Here is a 20,527-nt window from a genome sequence, read left to right as displayed (position 1 = left end):
TCTGTGAAGTATTGAAGCCTCCCACTATTATTGTGTTGCTGTCTATCTCATTTCTTATGTATAGTAGTAATTGTTTTATAAATTTGGGAACACCAGTATTAGTTGCATGTATGTTTAGGATTGTGATATTGGACAAGGCCTTCTTTGTCTTTTTAAACTGCTGTTGCTTTAAAGTTTGTTTTGTCTGATGTAACAAGAGCTACTTCTCCTGGCTTTGGGTGTTCATTTGTATGGGGTGTCTTTTTCCACCCCTTTACCTTAAGTTTATATGAGTTCTTATGTGTCAGGTGAGTCTCTTGAAGGCAGCAGATAGTTGGTTGGCAAAGTCTTACTCCTTCTACAATTCTATATTTTTTAAGTGGAACATTTTGGCAATGTACATTCAACGTTAGTATTGAGATGTGAGGTACTATTCCATTTTTTTTTTTTTTTTTTTTTTTTTTTTTTTTTTTTTTTTTTTTTGAGACACAGCCTTACTCTCTCATTCAGGCTGGAGTGCAGTTGGCTCACTGCAATGTCTGCCTCCCAGGTTCAAGCAATTCTTGTGCCTAACCCTTTCAAGTAGCTGGAATTACAGGCACTCACCATCACGCCCGGCTAACTTTTGTATTTTTATAGAGACAGGGTTTTGCCATGTTGTCCAGGCTGGGCTCAAACTCCTGACCTCAAGTGATCTCTCCCCCTCTGCCTCACAAAGTGCTGGGATTACCGGTGTGAGCTACTACACTGGGCCATTGTTTTTTGTTTTTAATTGTGTTTTTGTTTTGTAGGTCCTGTGAGATTTATGGTTTGAAGAGGTTCTGTTTTGATGTGCTTCTGGGATTTGTTTTAAAATGTAGGATTCCTTTTAGCAGTTCTTGTAGTACTGGCCTGGTAGTGGCAAATTCTCTCAGCATTTGTTTGTCTAAAAAAGGTTGTATATTTCCTTCATTTCTGAAGCTCAGTTTCACTGGATATAAAAGTCTTGGCTGATAATTGTTTCCTTTAAGGAGGCTGAAGATAGGGCCCTAATCTCTTCTAGCTTGTAGGGTTTCTGCTGAGACATCTGCTGTTAATCTGATAGGTTTTCCTTTACAGGTTACCTGGTGCTTCTGCCTCACAGCTCTTAAGATTGTTTTTTCCATTTAGCTTTAGATAACCTGATAACAATGTCCCTAGGCAATGATCATTTGTGATGAATTTCCCAGGTGTTTTCTGAGCTTCTTGTATTTGGATGTCTAGATCTCTAGCAAGGCTGGGAACATTTTCCTCAATTATTTCCCCAAGTATGTTTTCCAAACTTCTAGATTTCTCATCTTTCTCAGGAATGCCAGTTATTCTTAGGTTTGGTCATTTAACATAATCCCAGACTTCTTGGAGGCTTTGTTCATATTTTCTTATTTTTTTTCCTTGTCTTTCTTTGATTAGGTTAATTACAAAACCTTGTCTTCAAGCTCTGAAGTTCCTTCTTCTGCTTGTTACATTCTATTGCTAGACTTTCCAGAGCATTTTGCATTTCTATTAGTGTGTTCATTGTTTCCTGAAGTTTTGATTGTTTTTTTATGTATACTATTTATTTCATTGAATATTTCTCCCGTCATTTAACATATATATATAATTTCCTTAAATTGAACTTTGACTGTCTCTCATGCCGTTTTGATTAGCTTAATAACTTTACTCTGAATTCTTTTTCGGGCAAATCAGGGATTTCTTCTTGGTTTGGATCCATTGCTCATGAGCTAATGTGATTTTTTGAGGATGTTAATGAAACTTATTTTGTCTTATTACAGAGTTGGGATTTTGGTTTCTTCTCATTTGGGTAGGCTCTGTCAGAGTTATGAAAGGTGTAGGTTTCAAGGCTGTTTTCAAGGGAAACAAGACTCATTTGTCCCACGGGGTGTTCCCTTGATATATTATTCTTCCCCTTTTCCTAGGGTTGTGGCTTCTTGTGAGCCAAGCTGTAATGATTGTTATGTCCCTTCTGGATCCAGCCACCCAGCAGGTCTGTTAGGCTCTGAGCTGGTACTGGGGGTTGTCTGCACAGAGTTCTGTGATGTGAACCATCTGTGGACCTCTCAGCCATGGATACCAGCACAATATTTGGGGTGTCTCCTGGCTCCTGCAGGAGCAATCTGCTTTTTTCAGTGGGTCTGTGTGTTCTCTCAGCTTTCCTGATTTATTTCTGCAGTAGGTCTGTAGCAAAAGTTCGTGATCTGAGATTCCACATACTACTCTGTCCTTCCAAGTGGGATGCCATCTAGTTCTGCCTCCCGTCTGCCATGATTCCCATTATCCACTTTTTCTTATTTCTTTATTTTGTGGATTAATCAAATATTATAATCAAAATATTAACCAAATATTTTATTTTATTCCATTTCATCAATCTCTATTATATTTTTTAGTTTTTGCTATTCTTTTAGTTTTTGCCATCAAAATTAAAATAAGCATTCACCTACTGCAATCCAATAAAAAGGATGACCTTTACTACTTTCTCAATAAGACTGACTTAGAGCATTTTAACTCCATTTTGTTATCTTGTATTTTGTTTAATTATTGTCACATATTTTAAAGCCACATATTTTAAGTTTTTTGAATATTATTATTTTGTTGTGTGGATTACATTTATTTATTTATTTTTCTATTATGCTTCTTTCCTTTTTGCATTTGCATTTTTATGAAAAATAGAATCATTTTTTTTCTGTCTGAAAAATTTCCCTTAGCATTTCTTCTGGTCCAGGTCTGCTGCTGAATTGTTACAGTTTTTGTTTGTCTGAAATGTATTTCGTTATTTTTGAATGATTTATTTTTGAGTATAGATTTTTAGGTTGGTAGCTGTTTTCAGTATTTTAATAATATTTTGTTGTTTTAGACTTTCCATCTTTTCCATTGAGAAGTAAGCTGTCCAGCTTATTGTTTCTCCTTCCAGAGAAATTGTCTTTGGTTTTTAACCTTTGATGTGTCTGACGTGTAGTTTTCTTTTTAATACATTTGCCTGAGGTTTGCAGAACCTTTGAATCTGTGGGTTTATGTCTTTTTTCAGTTTTAAATAATTAACCTTAAATTTAAACAGGCTAAATGCCCCAATTAAAAAACACAGACTGGCAAATTGGATAAAGAGTCAAGACCCATCAGTGTGCTGTATTCAGGAGACCCATCTCACGTGCAGAGACACACATAGGCTCAAAATAAAGGGATGGAGGAAGACCGACCAAGCAAATGGAAAACAAAAAAAGGCAGGGGTTGCAATCCTAGTCTCTGATAAAACAGACTTCAAACCAACAAAGATCAAAAGAGACAAAGAAGGCCATTACATAAGGTAAAGGGATCAATTCAACAAGAAGAGCTAACTATCCTAAATATATATACACCCAATACAGGAGCACCCAGATTGATAAAGCAAGTCCTTAGAGACTTACAAAGAGACTTAGACTCCCATACAATAATAATGGGAGACTTTAACACCCCATTGTCAACATTAGACAGATCAACGAGACAGAAAGTTAACGAGGATATCCAGTAATTGAACTCAACTCTGCACCAAGTGGATCTAATAGACATCTACGAAACTCTCCACCCCAAATCAACAGAATATACATTCTTCTCAGCACCACATCACACTTATTCCAAAATTGACCACATAGTTGGAAGTAAAACACTCCTCAGCAAATATAAAAGAACAAATTATAACAAACTGTCTCTCAGACCACAGTGCAATCAAACTAGAACTCAGGATTAAGAAACTCACTCAAAACCACTCAGCTACATGGAAACTGAACAACCTGCTCCTGAATGAGTACTGCGTACATAAGGAAATGAAGGCAGAAATAAAGATGTTCTTTGAAACCAATGAGAACAATGACACAACATTCCAGAATCTCTGGGACACATTTAAAGTAGTGTGTAGAGGGAAATTTATAGCACTAAATGCCCACAAGAGAAAGCAGGAAAGATCTAAAATTGACACCCTAACATCACAATTAAAAGAACTAGAGAAGCAAGAGCAAACACATTCAAAAGCTAGCAGAAGGCAAGAAATAACTAAGGTCAGAGCAGAAGTGAAGGAGATAGAGACACAAAAAACCCTTCAAAAAACTAATGAATCCAGGAGCTGGTTTTTTGAAAAGATCAACAAAATTGATAGACTGCTAGCAAGACTAATAAAGAAGAAAAGAGAGAAGAATCAAATAGACACAATAAAAAAATGATAAAGGGGATATCACCACCAATCCCACAGAAATACAAATTACCATCAGAGAATACTGTAAACACCTCTATGCAAATAAACTAGAAAACGTAGAAGAAATGGATAAATTCCTGGACACACATGCACTCTTCCAAGACTAAACCAGGAAGAAGTTGAATCCCTGAATAGACCAATAACAGGCTCTGAAATTGAGGCAATAATTAATAGTCTACCAACCAAAAAAAGTCCAGGACCAGACGGAGACACAGCCAAATTCTACCAGAGGTACAAGGAGGAGCTGGTACCATTCCTTCTAAAACTATTCCAGTCAATAGAAAAAGAGGGAATCCTCCCTAACTCATTTTATGAGGCCAACGTCATCCTGATACCAAAGCCTTGCAGAGACAAAACAATGAAAGAGAATTTTAGACCAATATCCCTGATGAACATTGATGTAAAAATCCTCAGTAAAATACTGGCCAACCAAATCCAACAGCACATCAAAAACCTTATCCACCATGATCAAATGGGCTTCATCCCTGGAATGCAAGGCTGGTTCAACATATGCAAATCAATAAAAGTAGTCCATCATATAAACAGAACCACAGACAAAAACCACATGATTATCTCAATAGATGTAGAAAGGGCCTTTGACAAAATTCAACAGGCCTTCATGCTAAAAACTCTCAATAAATTCGGTGTTGATGGAACGTATCTCAAAATAGTAAGAGCTATTTATGAGAAACCCATAGCCAATATCATACTGAATGGGCAAAAACTGGACGCATTCCCTTGGAAAACTGTCACAAGACCAGAATGCCCTCTCTCACCACTCCTATTCAACATAGTGTTGGAAGTTCTGACCAGGGCAACCAGGCAGGAGAAAGAAATAAAGGGTATTCAATTAGGAAAAGAGGAAGTCAAATTGTCCCTGTTTGCAGATGACATGATTGTATATTTAGAAAACCCCATCGTCTCGGCCCAAAATCTCCTTAAGCTGATAATCAACTTTAGCAAAGTCTCAGGATACAAAATCAATGTGCAAAAATCACAGGCATTCTTATACACCAATAACAGCAAACAGAGAGCCAAATCATGAGTGAACTCCAATTCACCATTGCTACAAAGAGAATGAAATACCTAGGAATCCAACTTACGAGGGATATAAAGGACCTCTTCAAGGAGAACTGCAGGCCACTGCTCAGTGAAATAAAAGAGGACACAAGCAAATGGAAGAACATTCCATACTCATGGATAGGACGAATCAATATTGTGAAAATGGCCATACTGCCCAAGGTAATTTATAGATTCAATGCCATCCCCATCAAGCTACCAATGACTTTCTTCACAGAATTGGAAAAAACCGCCTGGATTTATTTTTAATTATTCATGTAGAAATGTGGTCTTTTGTAAACTACTCATTTCCTCTAGAGCCAAAACCATCCAGTGAGTAATTAATTTCTTCGTAATTTCATTCAAAATTGGTAGCTTTTACCCCCTAAGCACTAAAAACTGCACAACATTTTGGAACTTTTTAATGTAATAATTCCTAGTACCATATATATGACAGTAATAAAATTATTGTAGTTTCTTTTTTTCCAAGATAGCAGATTGGAGGCAAGTGTTACAATGCTTATTCTATTTGAAAAGACAAAATAGTGTATAGCGATTCTCACTGTGAACTTTTTTTTTTCTGGGAAGCAATGCAGGAACTTAACAGGAAAACTGAAATAAATCACAGATCCTTTGAAAGATATGGCAGCTGCAGCCCACACTGTGAGCCATGTGAAAAAGTAAGTCTTCAGAGTGTGAAAAGCGGAGAGAATGCCACCAGGATATACACCCCCACTGGGCAACCTGGCAATCTGCCCATAGGGGAAGGCCTTAACTCTACCCAGTGCTAGAACTGATTTAAGGAGCAATGGGGAATATGAAAGTAGGAGCAGTGTAGGAAGAGCCTTGCAGGCATTTTCGATCTCCAGTGTGAACCAAGGGAAGCCATTCCTGACTCTGTGTCATGGGGGGATCTTGCAAAAATCTGCTAGCTAACGCAGGCATGGAGAAGGTGGGAAGTGTGCTGCGGCCACAAGTGCAGGAGCTGCACACCCTACCTTTCCAGGCAGATTGGGAGAAGCATGGCCTGAAAGCTGTGGTTGCAGTCTTTGTGGGGAAGGCTTATGACCTGGGGCATTTTGAGTTCTGAGCATTAAGTGCCTAGAAGATAGATAGCTGCTGCTAGCCGGTGAGATTTGCTTTGCCAAGTGCATGGGCGCTGGATGGGCTTTACTGCCACCTGCTACTTCCCAATCCCTGTACAAACTCATTTGTACATCAGAGGCAGATATGCTTTTCCATAGAACATTACTCTAGTGGCCAATGAATTCCTCTGATCCTCACTGGGGCCACTGCTGCCCTGCATGGGTAGAGTCAGAACGTGGAGCTGCCTTGTGGACCCCCCACGTGACTTTGCCCCTCCGCTTGCCCTGATAACTTAACACAAAGGACAGAAATGTTTGGGAGCTCTATAGCTCCATCTGTCACCTGAGAAACCACAATATCTCCCCTGAGTAACATAAGGCAAATACAAATCTCACCACTAGTACCACAAATGGCACTCTTTTGCAAGCACCACCTCCTGGCTGACACAATGCATTGCAGTAACTCCAAGTAGAACAACACTGTGTTCAGGAAGGAGAAAACTCGTGCATGACCTCTGCTATCACTATTGTCTGTATCATCCTGGCTACCATCCTGGCTAACCAGAGGTCCTGAGTCTCTCCATGTGACCAGTTCATTACTACTACCACCAGCATTTGAGAAAGCCAATACACTAAGTCTGTTTATACCAAGGAATCTCACAGAGTCTATGACCCTTCCCTGCCATCCCCATCAGAGATGGTGCTAGTACCTGATGCTGGGAGACTTGAGGAATTCTCACATCAGTGGATCTCTTGCAAACTTTCCCTAGCACCAACCTGGAGAGTGGCAACTCCACTGGGTTACTAGACCCAGAGGAACAGCAGCATTCATAGTAGCCTGGCTCTCAGGGACTCCTAGTCCTAGGGGAAAGGAAAGTTCGCCACATTAAGGGGACACTCCATGGGACAAAAGAATCCAGATGGCAGGCCTTGAGTCCCAGATCTTTCTGCTCTTGAGAAGTTTCTTTCTTCCTGCAGAGGCACAGTTGCAGTACTGGGTTCAGAAGGGAAAGTCTGCAGCTGTACCCCAACAGTCAGGCAGCTCTAGTGCTCATGAAGGGTCTTGGAGAAGGGGAATTCTTTTTCCTCCCATCCACCACTGCAGACACAACCGGGTCTTCTCTTATAGGTGCTCAGCATGGGTGCTCCTAAAGACAACCTTTTTCAAAGATTTCAGGGTAACTGCATCCCCACAGTAGGAGCACCTTCCAGGTTCAGGTGTGGATGAGAGGTAGAGTCACAACTCCTCTATACTTGGAACATCAACATTCCTGAAGATGAAAATAGGTGCCTGTCTGATTGAATAGCAGGAATACTGGAACACTGGGTCATTAATGTGTCTGGAATGTGGATTGCTTTCCTGCTGCCCTGACACAGGTGCTGAAGTAACTCCCACTCTTCACCCCTGATAACACCTCAGTGTACTTCTCTGAGAGCTTCTCCCAACCTCCAGCCAGGTCTGTCAAGGCTGTGACCTCTGCCTGCCATTACATATTGCATTTACCCATCTGCTTTCACAACCAGTTTCTAACCTGAGACACCTATCCTACTGGCATGAAGCCTGAGTTGTTCAACCCAGTAAATAAAATGCTGGGGAATAAATAAATAAATTAAAAGCACACATCTTGGGGGAACAAAGTAGGGTTCAAGAGACCTCTGTTATTCCAACTCCATAGGAGACAGTGAACTTGCTGACACACTGAGCACATTGCTACTACAACAAGCATCTGAGAAAGCTATCATGCAAAGATGCTCTATAACTAAAGCTCTCATACAGGGTCTTCACTCCTGAATGTACCAATAACTGATTTAGGCTACATTAAACTATAAGCCTTAAAGTCACAGTCTTAAGGGGGAAAAAGAAATAAAGAAAAAACCACAGTCTTACAACATAAATTCAACAATAATTAGAATAAATAGTATACCCAAATGAGAAGGAACCGGAAAAATAATTATGATAATATGACAAAACAAGGTTCTGCAATACATCCAAAAGTTCACACTAGTGAAATCACCCAGTGGGTTCTCCTTACCTGCTGCCTGCAGAGAGCCAGTTTATCAAGACAGGGTTACTGTAATAGAGAAAATGTTATTAATGCAGAGCTGGCTGTATGAGAGACCAAAGTTTTTTATTACTCAAATGAGTCTCCCCCTAAACTTGGAAATTGAGGGTTTTAAGGACAATTTGGTGGGTAGAGGACAGTGAGTCAGGAGTGCTGATTGGTTGGGTCGGAGATGAAATTGTAGGGAGTCAAAGCTGTCTTCTTGTGCTGAGTCAGTCCCTGGGTGGGGGTCACAAGACCAGATGAACCAGTTTGTTGATTTGGATGGTGCCAGCTGATTAATCAAGTGCAGGGTCTGCAAAATATCTCAAACACTGACCTTAGGTTTTACAATAGTGATGTTATCCCAAGGAGCAATTTGGGGAGGGTCAGAATTGTGTAGACGTAGCATGAGTGGAGTCCAGCTGCATGACTCCTAAACCATGATCTCTAATCTTGTGGCTAATTTGTTAGTCCTTCAAAGGCAATCTATTCTCCAAACAGGAAGGGGATTTGTTTTGGAAAAGGGCTGTTATTGTCTTTGTTTCAAAGTTAAACTATAAATTAAGTTTTCCCAAAGTTAGTTCAGCTTATGCCCAGGAATGAACATGGACAGCGTGGAGGTTAGAAGAAAGACGAAGTTGGTTAGGTCAGATCTCTTTCACTGTAATAATTTTCTCAGTTAAAATTTTGCAATGGAAGTTTCACTAGCTCTCTAGCAATATATCCAAACCAAGATGAAATCTTTGAAATACCAGAAAACAAATTCAAAAGATGAATTATTAAGGTACTCAAGGAGATACCAGAAAAAGGTGAAAACCAACATAAAGAAATTTTGAAAAAATCAACATATTAATGAAGAACCTATTTTAAAGAGAAAAAATACCAGAACTTCTGGAAATGAAAGACATATTTAGGGAATTACAAAATGGTAGAGGTTTCAACCATAGGCTAGAACAAGTAGAAAGAAGAGTTTCAGTGCTTGAAGATAAGGCTTTTAAATTAACCCAGTCAGAGAAAAATAAAGAATAAAGAACAGAAAGGAACAAAGTCTCTAGGAAATAAGGGATTATGTAAAACGGCCAAACCTAATAATAATTGGTGTTTTGAGGGATAAGAAAAAGTACAATGTTTGGAAAATTTATTTGACATACCAGAGAAAGGTGAAAATTAACATAAAGAATTTAAAAAAAATTCAGGATATGAATGAAAAAATTTCTAAAGAGATAGATATTTTAAAAAGAAACAAATCAGAACTTCTGCAAATGAAAGACACATTTAGGGAACTACAAAATGCAGTGGAGGTTTTAACAATAGACTAAAATAAGTAGAATAATTTTTTGAGGAAATTGAGGAAAACTTCCCTGGCCTTGTTAGTGATTTAGATATCCAAATACAAGAAACCCAAAGAACTCCTGGGAGATTCATTGCAAAAACAAAAACAAAAACAAAAACACAAAAAACAAAAAACAAAACACGAAGGCATATAGTCATCTAGCTATCTAAAGTCAATGTGAATGAAATAATTCTAAGAGCTGTGAGGCAAAAGCTGTAAGGGAAAACCTGTTAGACTAACAGCAGACTTCTCAGCAGAACCCATACAGACCAGAAGGGACTGGGGTCCTTCCTATCTTTAGTCTCCTTAAACAGGAGGCCAAAAATTTTGTATCCAGCAAAACTAAGTCATTTTCAGACAAATAAATGCTGAGAGAACTTGTTACTACCAGACCAGCCCTATAAGAAATGCTGAAAGGAGTTCTAAATCTTGAAACAAAAGACCATTACGCACCAGAATAGAACATCTTGCAAACATAAAACTCACACGGCCTATAAAACAATAACACAATGAAGAAAAAATGTAGGTAACAATTCACGTGATGACTGGAACAGTATCATGATATTAATGTTGAATGTAAATGGCGTAATGGTCCACTTAAAATATACAGATTGGCAGAGTAGATAAAAAGTCACAAACTAGGTATCTTCGGTCTTCAAGAGACTCACCTAACATTGAAGGATTTATATAAACTCAAGGTCAAAGAATGGCAAAAAATTAATCCATGCAAATGGAAACCAAAAGTGACCAGGAGTAGCTATTCTTATATTAGGTAAAACAACAAACTTTAAAGCAACAGCAGTAAAAAATGACAAAGAATATCATTATATGATGATAAAAGGATCAATTCAATAAGAAGATATTATAATTTTAAATTTATAGGCACTTATCACTAGAGCTCTCAGATTTGTAAAACAATTACTGCCGTACTTAGGAGATGGAAAGCAACACAAGAATAGTGGGGGACTTCAACACCCCATTGACAGCACTAGGTAGATGATTGAAACAGAAAATCAGCAAAGAAACAATGGTCTTAAACACTGTAGAATAAATGGACTTAACAGATATTTACAGAACATTCTACCTAAGAATTTAAGAATATGCATTCTTCTCATCAGCACATGGACCATTTTCCATGATAGACCATATGACAGGCCACAAAAAAGTCTCAATAATTTGAAAAAATAAAAATTATAGCAAGTATCTTCTCAGATCACATCAGAATAAAACTAGAAATCAACTCCAAAAGAAACCCTCAAAACTATACATGTATGTAGAAATTAAACAGTCTGTTCCTGAATGATTTTTGTGTTAAAAATGAAATCAAGTTGGAAATTTAAGAGTTCTTTGAAATAAATAATAGTGACACAAGTCATCAAAACTTCTGGGGTACAGCAAATGCAGTGCTAAGAGGAACGTTTGTAGAACTAAATGCCTACATCAGAGTCTGGAAGACCACAAACTGACAACCTAATGTAACACCTCAAAGAACTAGAGAAACAAGAATAAAGTAAGCCCAAAACTAGAAGAAAAGAAGTAACAAAGATTAGAGTAGAATTACATGAATTTGAAACAAAAAATCAATACAAAAGATCAATGAAACGAAAAGTTGGTTCTTTGCAAAGGCAAATAAAATTGATGGAACTTTAGCTAGAATAACCAAGAAAAGAGGAGAGGAGATTCAAATAAGATCAATTAGAAATAAAACTGGAGACATTACAACCTACACCACAGGAAAATGAAAGATCATTTGAGACTGCCATGAACACAAACTAGAAACACAAACTATGCACACAAACTAGGAAATCTAGAAGAAATGGATAAATTCCTGGAAACATATAACTTTTTTTAGATTAAATCAGGAATAAATAACAACCCAGACCAGACCAATAACAAGCAGCAATATTAAATCGGTAATTGAAAATTGACAACAAAGAAAAAACGCCCAGGTTCAGATGGGTTCACAGCTGAATTCTACCAGGCATTCAAAGAATTGATACCAATTCTACTGATGAAACTATTACAAAAGATTGAGAAAGAGTGAATCCTCCCTAACTCATTCTATTAAGCCAGTTTTACCCTGATATCAGAACCAGGAAAGAACATAACAAGAATAGAAAACTACAGACCAACATCCCTGATGAATATAGATGCAAAAATTCTCAACAAAATACTAGATAACTGAATCTGTCAGCACATCAGAAAGATAATACATCATGATCAAATGGACTTCATTCAAGGTGTGCAGGGATGGTTTAACATAAGCATGTCAGTAAATATGATTCATCACATAAACAGAATTAAAAACAAAAACCATATGATTATCTCAATAGCTGCAAAAAAGCATTTGATAAAATCTAGCATCTTTTTTATGATTAAAAACCCTCAACAAACTAGGTATAAAAGGGACTTAGTTCAAATTAATAAACACCATCAATGACAAACCCACAGCCAACATTATATTGAATGAGGAAAAGTTGAAATCATTCCCACTGAGAACTGGAACAAGAAAAGGATCCCCACTTTCACCACTTTCCATTCAGTGTAATACCAGAAGTCCTAGCCAAAGCAATCAGACAAGAGAAGGAAATACAGTGCCTTCAGATTGCAAAAAAGGAAGTCAAACTATTGCTGTTCACCAATGATATGATTATATGTCATATAAAACCCTAGAGACTTCTCAAAAGTGTTGGCTGTATAAGCCTAGAGATAAGATTAGATTTGATAATCAAATTCAGTAATGTCTCAGGTTACAAAATCAATGTATACAAATCAGTAACACTGATATATGCCAACAATGACCAAACTGAGAATGAAATAAACTCAATCACCTTTACAATAGCTACAAAAAAGATAAAATACCCTGGAATATACTTAACCAAGGAGGTGAAAGATCTCTGTAAGGAGAACTACAAAACACTGCTGAAAGAAATCATAGATGACACAAACAAACGGAAACACATCCCATGCTCATGGAATGGGAGAATCAATATTGTGAAAATGACCATACTGCCCAAAGCAATTTACAGATTCAGTGCAATTCCTATCAAAATACAAACATCATTTTTCACAGAATTAAAAGAAACAATCCTACAATTCATACGGAATCAAAAAAGAGCCTGCTTAGCCAAAGCAATGCAAAGCTAAAAGAATAAATCTGGAGGCAGCACATTACTGTACTTGAAATTATACTACAAGGCTGTAGTTATCAAAATACGTAGTACTTATATGAAAGTAGACATATAGATCAATGTATCAGAATAGAGAATGCAGGAATAAAGCCAAATATTTACAACTAACTGATCTTTGACAAAGCACAGAACAACATAAATTGGGAAATTGACACCATATTCAATAAACGGTGCTGGGAAAACTGGATAGCTAAATTCAGAAGAATGAAACTGGATCCCTACATCTCATTTTATATAAAAAGCAACTCAAGATGGATTAAAGACAAATCTAATACCTGAAACCATAAAAGTTTCCTTTTGTGGAGATAACCTCAGAAAAAGTCTTCTGGACTTTGGCTTAGGCAAAGAATTAATGATTAAGTCCCCAAAGCAAATGGAACTAAAACAAAAATAAATAAATGAGACCTAATTAAACTACAGATCTTCTGTATAGCAAAAGAAATAATCACCAGAATAAACAGACAACCCACAGAATGGGAGAAAATATTGCAAACTATGCATTGGGCAAAGGAGTAATATACAGAATCTACAAGGAACTCAAACAAACCAGCAAGAAAAAAAAACAAATAATGTCATGAAAAAGTGGGCAACTGACGTGAATAGACGTTATAAAAAGAAGATACACAAATGGTCAGCAAACATATGAAAAAATATTCAACATCACGAGTCATCAGGGAAATGCAAATTAAAACCACAATGAGATACCACCTTACTCCTGCAAGAATGACCATTATTACTATTATTGTTTTTTTGAGACAGGGTCTCACTCCCTCACCCAGGCTGGAGTGCAGTAGTGTAATTATGGCTCACTAAAGCCTTGATCTCCCAGGCTCAAGTGATCCTCCTACCTCAGCCTCTCCAACAGCAGGGACCACAGGCATGTGCCACCACACTCAGCTAGTTTTTGTATTTTTTGTAGAGATAGGGTTTCACGATGTTGCTCAGGCTGATCGTGAACTCATGGGCTCAAGTGATCTGCCTAACTTGGCATCCCAAAGTGGTGGGATTACAGGTGTGAGCCACTTCACCCATCCAATAATGGCCAATGTTAAAAAGTAAAAACAAACAAACAAACAAAAAAACAAAGAACCAATAGATGTTGGGTTAATGAAAAGGGAATGCTTATACGTTCATAGTAGGAGTGTAAATTAGTACAATCTCTGTGGAAAACAGTGTGGAGATTTCTTAGATGACTAAAAATAGATCTATGATTTGATCCAGCAGTCCCACTACTGGGTATTTAACCAATGGAAAAGAAGTCAATACATTAAAAAGACACCTGCATGTGTATGTTTATTGTAGCCAAATTCACATTTGCAAAGATATGGAATCAATCCTGGTACCCACTGACCAATGAGTGGATAAAGAAAATGTGGTATATATACACCATGGAATACTACTCAGCCATAAAAAAGAGTAACCTAATAGAGTAACATAATATCTTTTACAGCAACTTGGATGGAGCTGGAGGCCATTATTCTAAGTGAAGTAAGTCAGGAATAAAAAACCAAATACTGTATGTTTTCACTGATAAGTGAGACCTAAGCCATGGGTACACAAAGGCACACAGAGTGATATAGTGGACTTTGAAGACTCAGAAAGGGGAGGGTGGGAGGAGAATAGGGCTAAAAAACTACTTATTGGGTACAATGTACACTACTTGGGTGATGGGTGCACTAAAATCTTAGAATTTACCACTATACTATTCATCCATGTAAGGAAAAGCCACTTGTACCCCAAAAGCTATTGAAATAAAAATTATTACAAAAATAAGTTATTTTTCAGCTTCAAACAATTTAAAAACTATGCAAAAATAATAACCCTGCCTTAGATGTTCTATATTTAAAGGCTTTCACATTTTTAAAAGACGTGACTGTGATTGTTCTATTTTTGAAAGTGATAAAAGCTACCTATATTATCTGGAGTGGATAGGTTGGAATAATATCATGTGGAAAAATGTGGAGAAATGCCATCTTCAGCATTTTGGGTAGAGAGGCATATCGTGTCATAGATACATTAGGGGGGTAATGGATGTTTTAGTAAAGTAATGTTACTAAAACAATGGACAAAGAAAGAAAGATGTCTATTCTCTACTATGTGTCAAATTCTGAAATATTAACTGTGAATATCAAATTCTGAAATAAAAACAATAAAATGTGTAAAATATGGGAAAATAGATTCTTATCTCTTTTGCATATACAAAGGATGTTGCTGCTGTTTATTCTATTTAATTAAATGAATACAAATAAATTGTATGACAAATTAGAAAGAGTATCACAAGGATTAATTGCTCATTAAATATTATGTTACTAGATTCCTCTAACCTATTAATTTAAATCTTCAATGCGTATAAAGAATTATGATATATAAAAGTGAGTGGATCATTTCGTTTAGAAAATATATTAACCCAGAATTGCCACATAATTAAATGGTTGATTGTGAATATATTTTTATTAATAAACAATACTATATAATTGGCTAAATATCTTATTATTGAGATAGAACTTGCTGGTTATGAAATACAACATAGCTAATATGTTTAAGTGATGTGTGCAGATCCATTATGCTTACCTAGAAGTTCATATAATCAATTCTTTTTCCATTTTAATATCTCACTGACTTACAGCTTTTTATTTCTGTATCACATTTGAAAATTTTACTTTTTTATGAATATGTGTCTTTAATGCCAGATAATATTGACGACCTTCATTGCAAACTTATTATTTATAGTGCTTCTTGAATTGATAAAAATAAATGATGTACTCTTTTTAACCCCTTCTTTCAACAGGCATGTTGGCATTCACAGGGTGGTGGAATTTCTGATGAATTACCTAACCTGACTAACAAATATGCTGCTTTCTTGTCAAGAGCCAAAAGAACTATGAAAGTATCAGATATGGTAAGAAGACTCCTACAATCAAATATTTTCATTATCTAGAAATCATGGAGGAGGCTGCATAACATAAACTTTATATTAGGACCTGAGTGAGGTAACTGGTAGCCTGCTGTAGCCTCCTTGGCTAGACTGATACTTTTATATTTTTAAAGTTCAACAAAATTCTTCAAGCTATGCCAAAGTCTAGAATTGCTATATGAGAGATTATTACATGGAATATCCCTTGTAGGGTCAGAGAACATTCATTCTTAGGACATATAGAAAGGCTGAACTTGTGTTGTGTATGGAGTAAAATATTTACTAGGTTCAACTCATTTTACTCATAGTGCAAATGTTTTCTCTTTTCAATGTGAATTCATCTTGAAATCTAAGACTCCTCAGTGATTTATTTTTATTCCTGTTGACCTGCATGTTAAATGGTATGGCTATAAATTTTTCTGAATTTCCTTTTTTTAATAAATACCTAATAGTGAGTAAATTGAAAACAGTAAAGCAGATTAAATTAAAAAATGGGTAATTGATTAATTCAGATTGAATTTACAAATATATCAAAGTAAAATTTGGAGTTAAAAAGCTGGACCCAATGGTAATGTTGCTGGAGTCTAAATGTTTGTATCTCCTTAAAATTCATATATTGAAATCCTAACTCCCAAGGTGATGGTATTAGGAGTGGCACTTTCTGGGAGGTGATCATGTCATGAGGGTGGAGACCTCATAAATGGGATTAGTACTCTTATAAAATAGGTCCAAGGGGGCTCGTTTTCCCCGTTTACCATGAGGACTCAGAGAAGGTACTGTCTTTGAGGAAGCAGGGCCTCTCCAGATACTGAGTCTGCTTGTGCCTTGATGTTGGACTTTCCAGCCTGCAGATCTGTGAGAAATCAATTTCATTTATAAGCTACCCAGTTTATGGTATTTTGTTATAGCACCCCAAACAGACAAAGGCAAATGTTACAGTGTAGCCTTTTGTGAACAAGGTGTTATTAAAATACATTTTTGTAGAAATTGGACTATCTTGAGAAGATATTGTTAATAGCACATTTCAAAACAGGATTATTAAACAAGGTTTAAAATGTAGCTAATCAGTAAAAACAGAGTATAGCTTGCTGAAATAAAATTCTGCTACGTGAGATAATGCCAACAGTTGATTTGTAATACTTTTGATTGTGAAATAACTGGCACAAGATCAGGATGAACTAATTTAAGGGAATGACAAATGCAATGCTAGTTAATATAACTGTGAATGTCTTGGAAATCATAGGAATTAGATTAATTTGGTGAAAGCTATTCAGGAACGGACTTACTATTTTTTTTCTGAGGCATTATTGGAATCTGAGATATAGTCAAAATTAGCATTAGGTTCTATTCTATGAGTTTTTTTGTAATTATAAATTCAAAAGACAGTTTAAAATCATCTAGCAATATTCTTTACATGTAGTAGATTCTGAGTAATTTTTAACTAATTGTGCTATTTTAATGGATTATTTCTTCATCTTGAGGAATTTTAGAGTTCAACTGTATTTTTCAAGTGAATCATTGTTGTACACACCTCAGGATCCATTGTGAGGTATGCCATGACTAATTTATTAGTAATATAATGCTTTTAGGCTTAGGAATCATTGAATGGATTCAAAGTTATTTCTATCATAATATCACAGGTAGTAGGAAAAAAAAATGGAAATTTCTGAAAGCATCCATAGGAAGGCAGCATATATATGTTAAACTTTATGTTTGTAGTGAAAAAAGATGGTGCACATCTGCTCTAAAGGAAGACAAGTTGCTTCACCAATATTTTTGACTTAATTTACATATTTTTCTTTTAACTTTGTCCCTCTTTAGATCTGAAAACTTCTTTTTAGTGTTTTCTTTTCTGGCATGAAACATTTGCAATTAAAATTATTCAGTGGGACTCTGGTTACCCAAGAAGCAGAATAGTCTAGTCACATAGAAAGCTTGGTTTTTAAATCTCTTTTGCAAATGACAAACACTTCAAACAGGTGGGTATATAATGTAAATGTAATGAAAAATCCAAATCATTGATCTCAAAATAAAATTGAAATAATATCTCAAAATTATGAAGTAATTGAATTAATTTTATTATTTACTTTAAATAAAAATAAAATTTATCTCCCAGGTATTTTACTTATGGATATGCTGCAGTCTTAAAGGATGATTTGATAGCTTAATTTTCCAAGTTGTGTCTTTACATAAAAAATATAGCTCCCTTCCAGACTTCTGATTTCATACGAAAGACTTATTTCTTGTACAACATCCCAGGGAAATATTTTTTATTCTTTTAAAAAAAGCTATGATATAAGCATTAGTTGATTATAAATAGAAAGAAAATATGACAATTGGAGGATGAACACAAACATCTGTTTACCGAGCATTCTAGAAGCAGAATGTAGAGGCAATAATTATTTGATATAGAAAACACAATGTTGTTTCAAGCTGAATAAAATCATAAGTTATTTATCTGAGGAGCTCAACAGAATGCCAAGGAGGATAAATATAAAAATACCTATGTCCTTCTCACTTTTTCTTTTTTTTTTTTTTGCATTTTCAGAAGATCGTAACTAAATAAAATATCCTTGAAGCTTCCACAGAGTAAAGTCATTGGGTAACCCACAAAGGGATGAGAAATATAACTTAGGTCAGGTACTTGCTTAGCAACATTAACCCCATTTTAAGGGTAAGAGGTGATGAAGTAGTATTTTCTTAAATTTCTCAGGGGAAATGATTTGGATATAGAGTTCTCCCTCTTCCTAAAGTTTCAATTAAATGAATCAAGAAATAATTTTCCGACATGCAGTAGTTCAGAAAGTTTAGTAACTCTGTGTCTTCATATGTGGAGTTGCTTCAGCAAAATAAAAAAAGGAAACAAAAGAAGGGTGACATAAAGACAAAGAAGAATATGAATTCTTATATGAATATGAATTTCCTAGACAAAGTAAAGAAAAGTGAAAACTCATTAATGAAGAAGTCATTTTAGCTCATATATGACATATTCTTCAAGAGGCAGGAGTTTGATGACATAAAATTTATTACTTGTGTATGGCCACGTTACTTGGTTCTGTAGGGAAGAATAATGATAATATAAATCCTCCTTTAAAATTGGTTGATTTAAAAATCACAATAAAGTGATATAGGAGCTGAAGGATGAAATAGCTGGTATAAAAAAGAACCTAACAGGTCTAACAGAGCTGAATAATACAAGAATTTTATAATGCAATTGCAAGTATTAATAGCAGAATAAACCAAGCTGTGGAAAGAATCTTAGAATATGAAGACTGGTTCTCTGAAATAAGACAGTCAGACAAAATTAGAGAAAAAGAATAAAAAGGAATAAACAAAATGTCCAAGATGTATGGGATTATGTAAAGAGGCCACATTTATGAATCACTGGCATCCCTGAAAGGGAAGGGAAAAAAAGCAAGCAACTTGGAAAATATATTTAAGGATATCAGCCATGACTGTTTTCCCAATTTTGCTAGAGAGGCCAACGGTCAAATTCAGGAAATGCAGATAACTTCTGCAAGATTCCACACAAGAAGATCATCCCCAAGATAGAGAATTCTCGGATTTTCCAAGGTTGAAATGAAAGAAAGAATGTTAAAGGCAGCTAGATAGAAAGAGCAGGTTACCTACAAAGTGATCTCCATGAGCCTAACAGCTGACCTCTCAGCTGAAACCCTATAAACCAAGAGACGGGGGGCCTGTATTCAACTTTCTTAAAGAAAAAAGTCTTCAACCAAGAATTTTATATCCAACTAAATTAAGATTCCTAAGTGAAGGAGAAATAAGGTCCTTTTCAGATAGGCAGATGTTGAGGGAGTTCATTATTGCCAGACCTGCCTTACAAGATATCTTGAAAGAAGCACTATATATAGAAAGGAAACACCACTACCAGCTAGTACATAACACATTTAAACACACAGGACCAGTGTGACTATAAAATAACCACACGAGCAAGCCAACATAATAACTGGGTAACAGCACAATGCCAGGATCGAATCTGTACATATCAATACTAACTTTGAATGTAAATGGGCTAAATGTCCCAGTTAAAAGGCACAGAAAGATAAGCTGGATAAAAAAGCAAAACTCAATTGTATACTGTTTACAAGTGACCCATCTCACATGTAATGACTCTCATAGGCTCAAAATAAAGGGATGGAGGAAAATCTACCACACAAATGTTAAACAGAAAAGAAGCAGGGGTTGCAATCTTAATTTCAGACAAAACAGATTTCAAACTAACAAAAATCAGAAATGATAAAGAACAGCATTACATAATGGTAAAGGTTTCAATTCAACAAGAAGACTTAAGTATTCTAAATATATATGCACCCAACAAAGAGAACCCAGATTTACTTATTTATTTTTTCTTTTTTTAAATTATACTTTAAGTTCTAGGTTACATGTGCACAACATGCAGGTTTGTTACATATGTATACTTGTGTCATGTTGTGTCATGTCAGTGTAAATGTGCAGGTTTGTTACATATATATACTTGTGTCATGTTGTGTGTCATGTCAGTGTAAAAGTGTTCCTATTTCTCCACATCCTCTCCAGCACCTGTTGTTTCCTGACTTTTTAATGACTGCCATTCTAACTGGTGTGAGATGGTATCTCATTGTGGTTTTGATTTGCATTGCTCTGATGGCCAGTGATGATGAGCATTTTTTCATGTGTCTGTTGG

General features: G+C 36.0%; 1 protein-coding gene across 1 annotated transcript in view; it reads left to right on the top strand.

The window, feature by feature from the left end:
- Positions 1-20,527, top strand: part of STPG2 (sperm-tail PG-rich repeat containing 2) — a 572,525-nt gene that overhangs the window by 170,439 nt on the left and 381,559 nt on the right. The window contains exon 8 of the mRNA XM_011932948.1: positions 15,718-15,828. Coding sequence (XP_011788338.1) covers positions 15,718-15,828 — 111 coding nt within the window. The remainder of the gene's footprint in view (positions 1-15,717; positions 15,829-20,527) is intronic.

The sequence above is a fragment of the Colobus angolensis genome, unplaced genomic scaffold (assembly GCF_000951035.1).
Source record: "Colobus angolensis palliatus isolate OR3802 unplaced genomic scaffold, Cang.pa_1.0 Scaffold123, whole genome shotgun sequence".
NCBI classification, from domain to species: Eukaryota; Metazoa; Chordata; class Mammalia; order Primates; family Cercopithecidae; genus Colobus; species Colobus angolensis.
The sequence above is the reverse complement of the archived record's forward strand: the minus strand, read 5'-3'. Positions and strand labels throughout refer to the sequence as shown.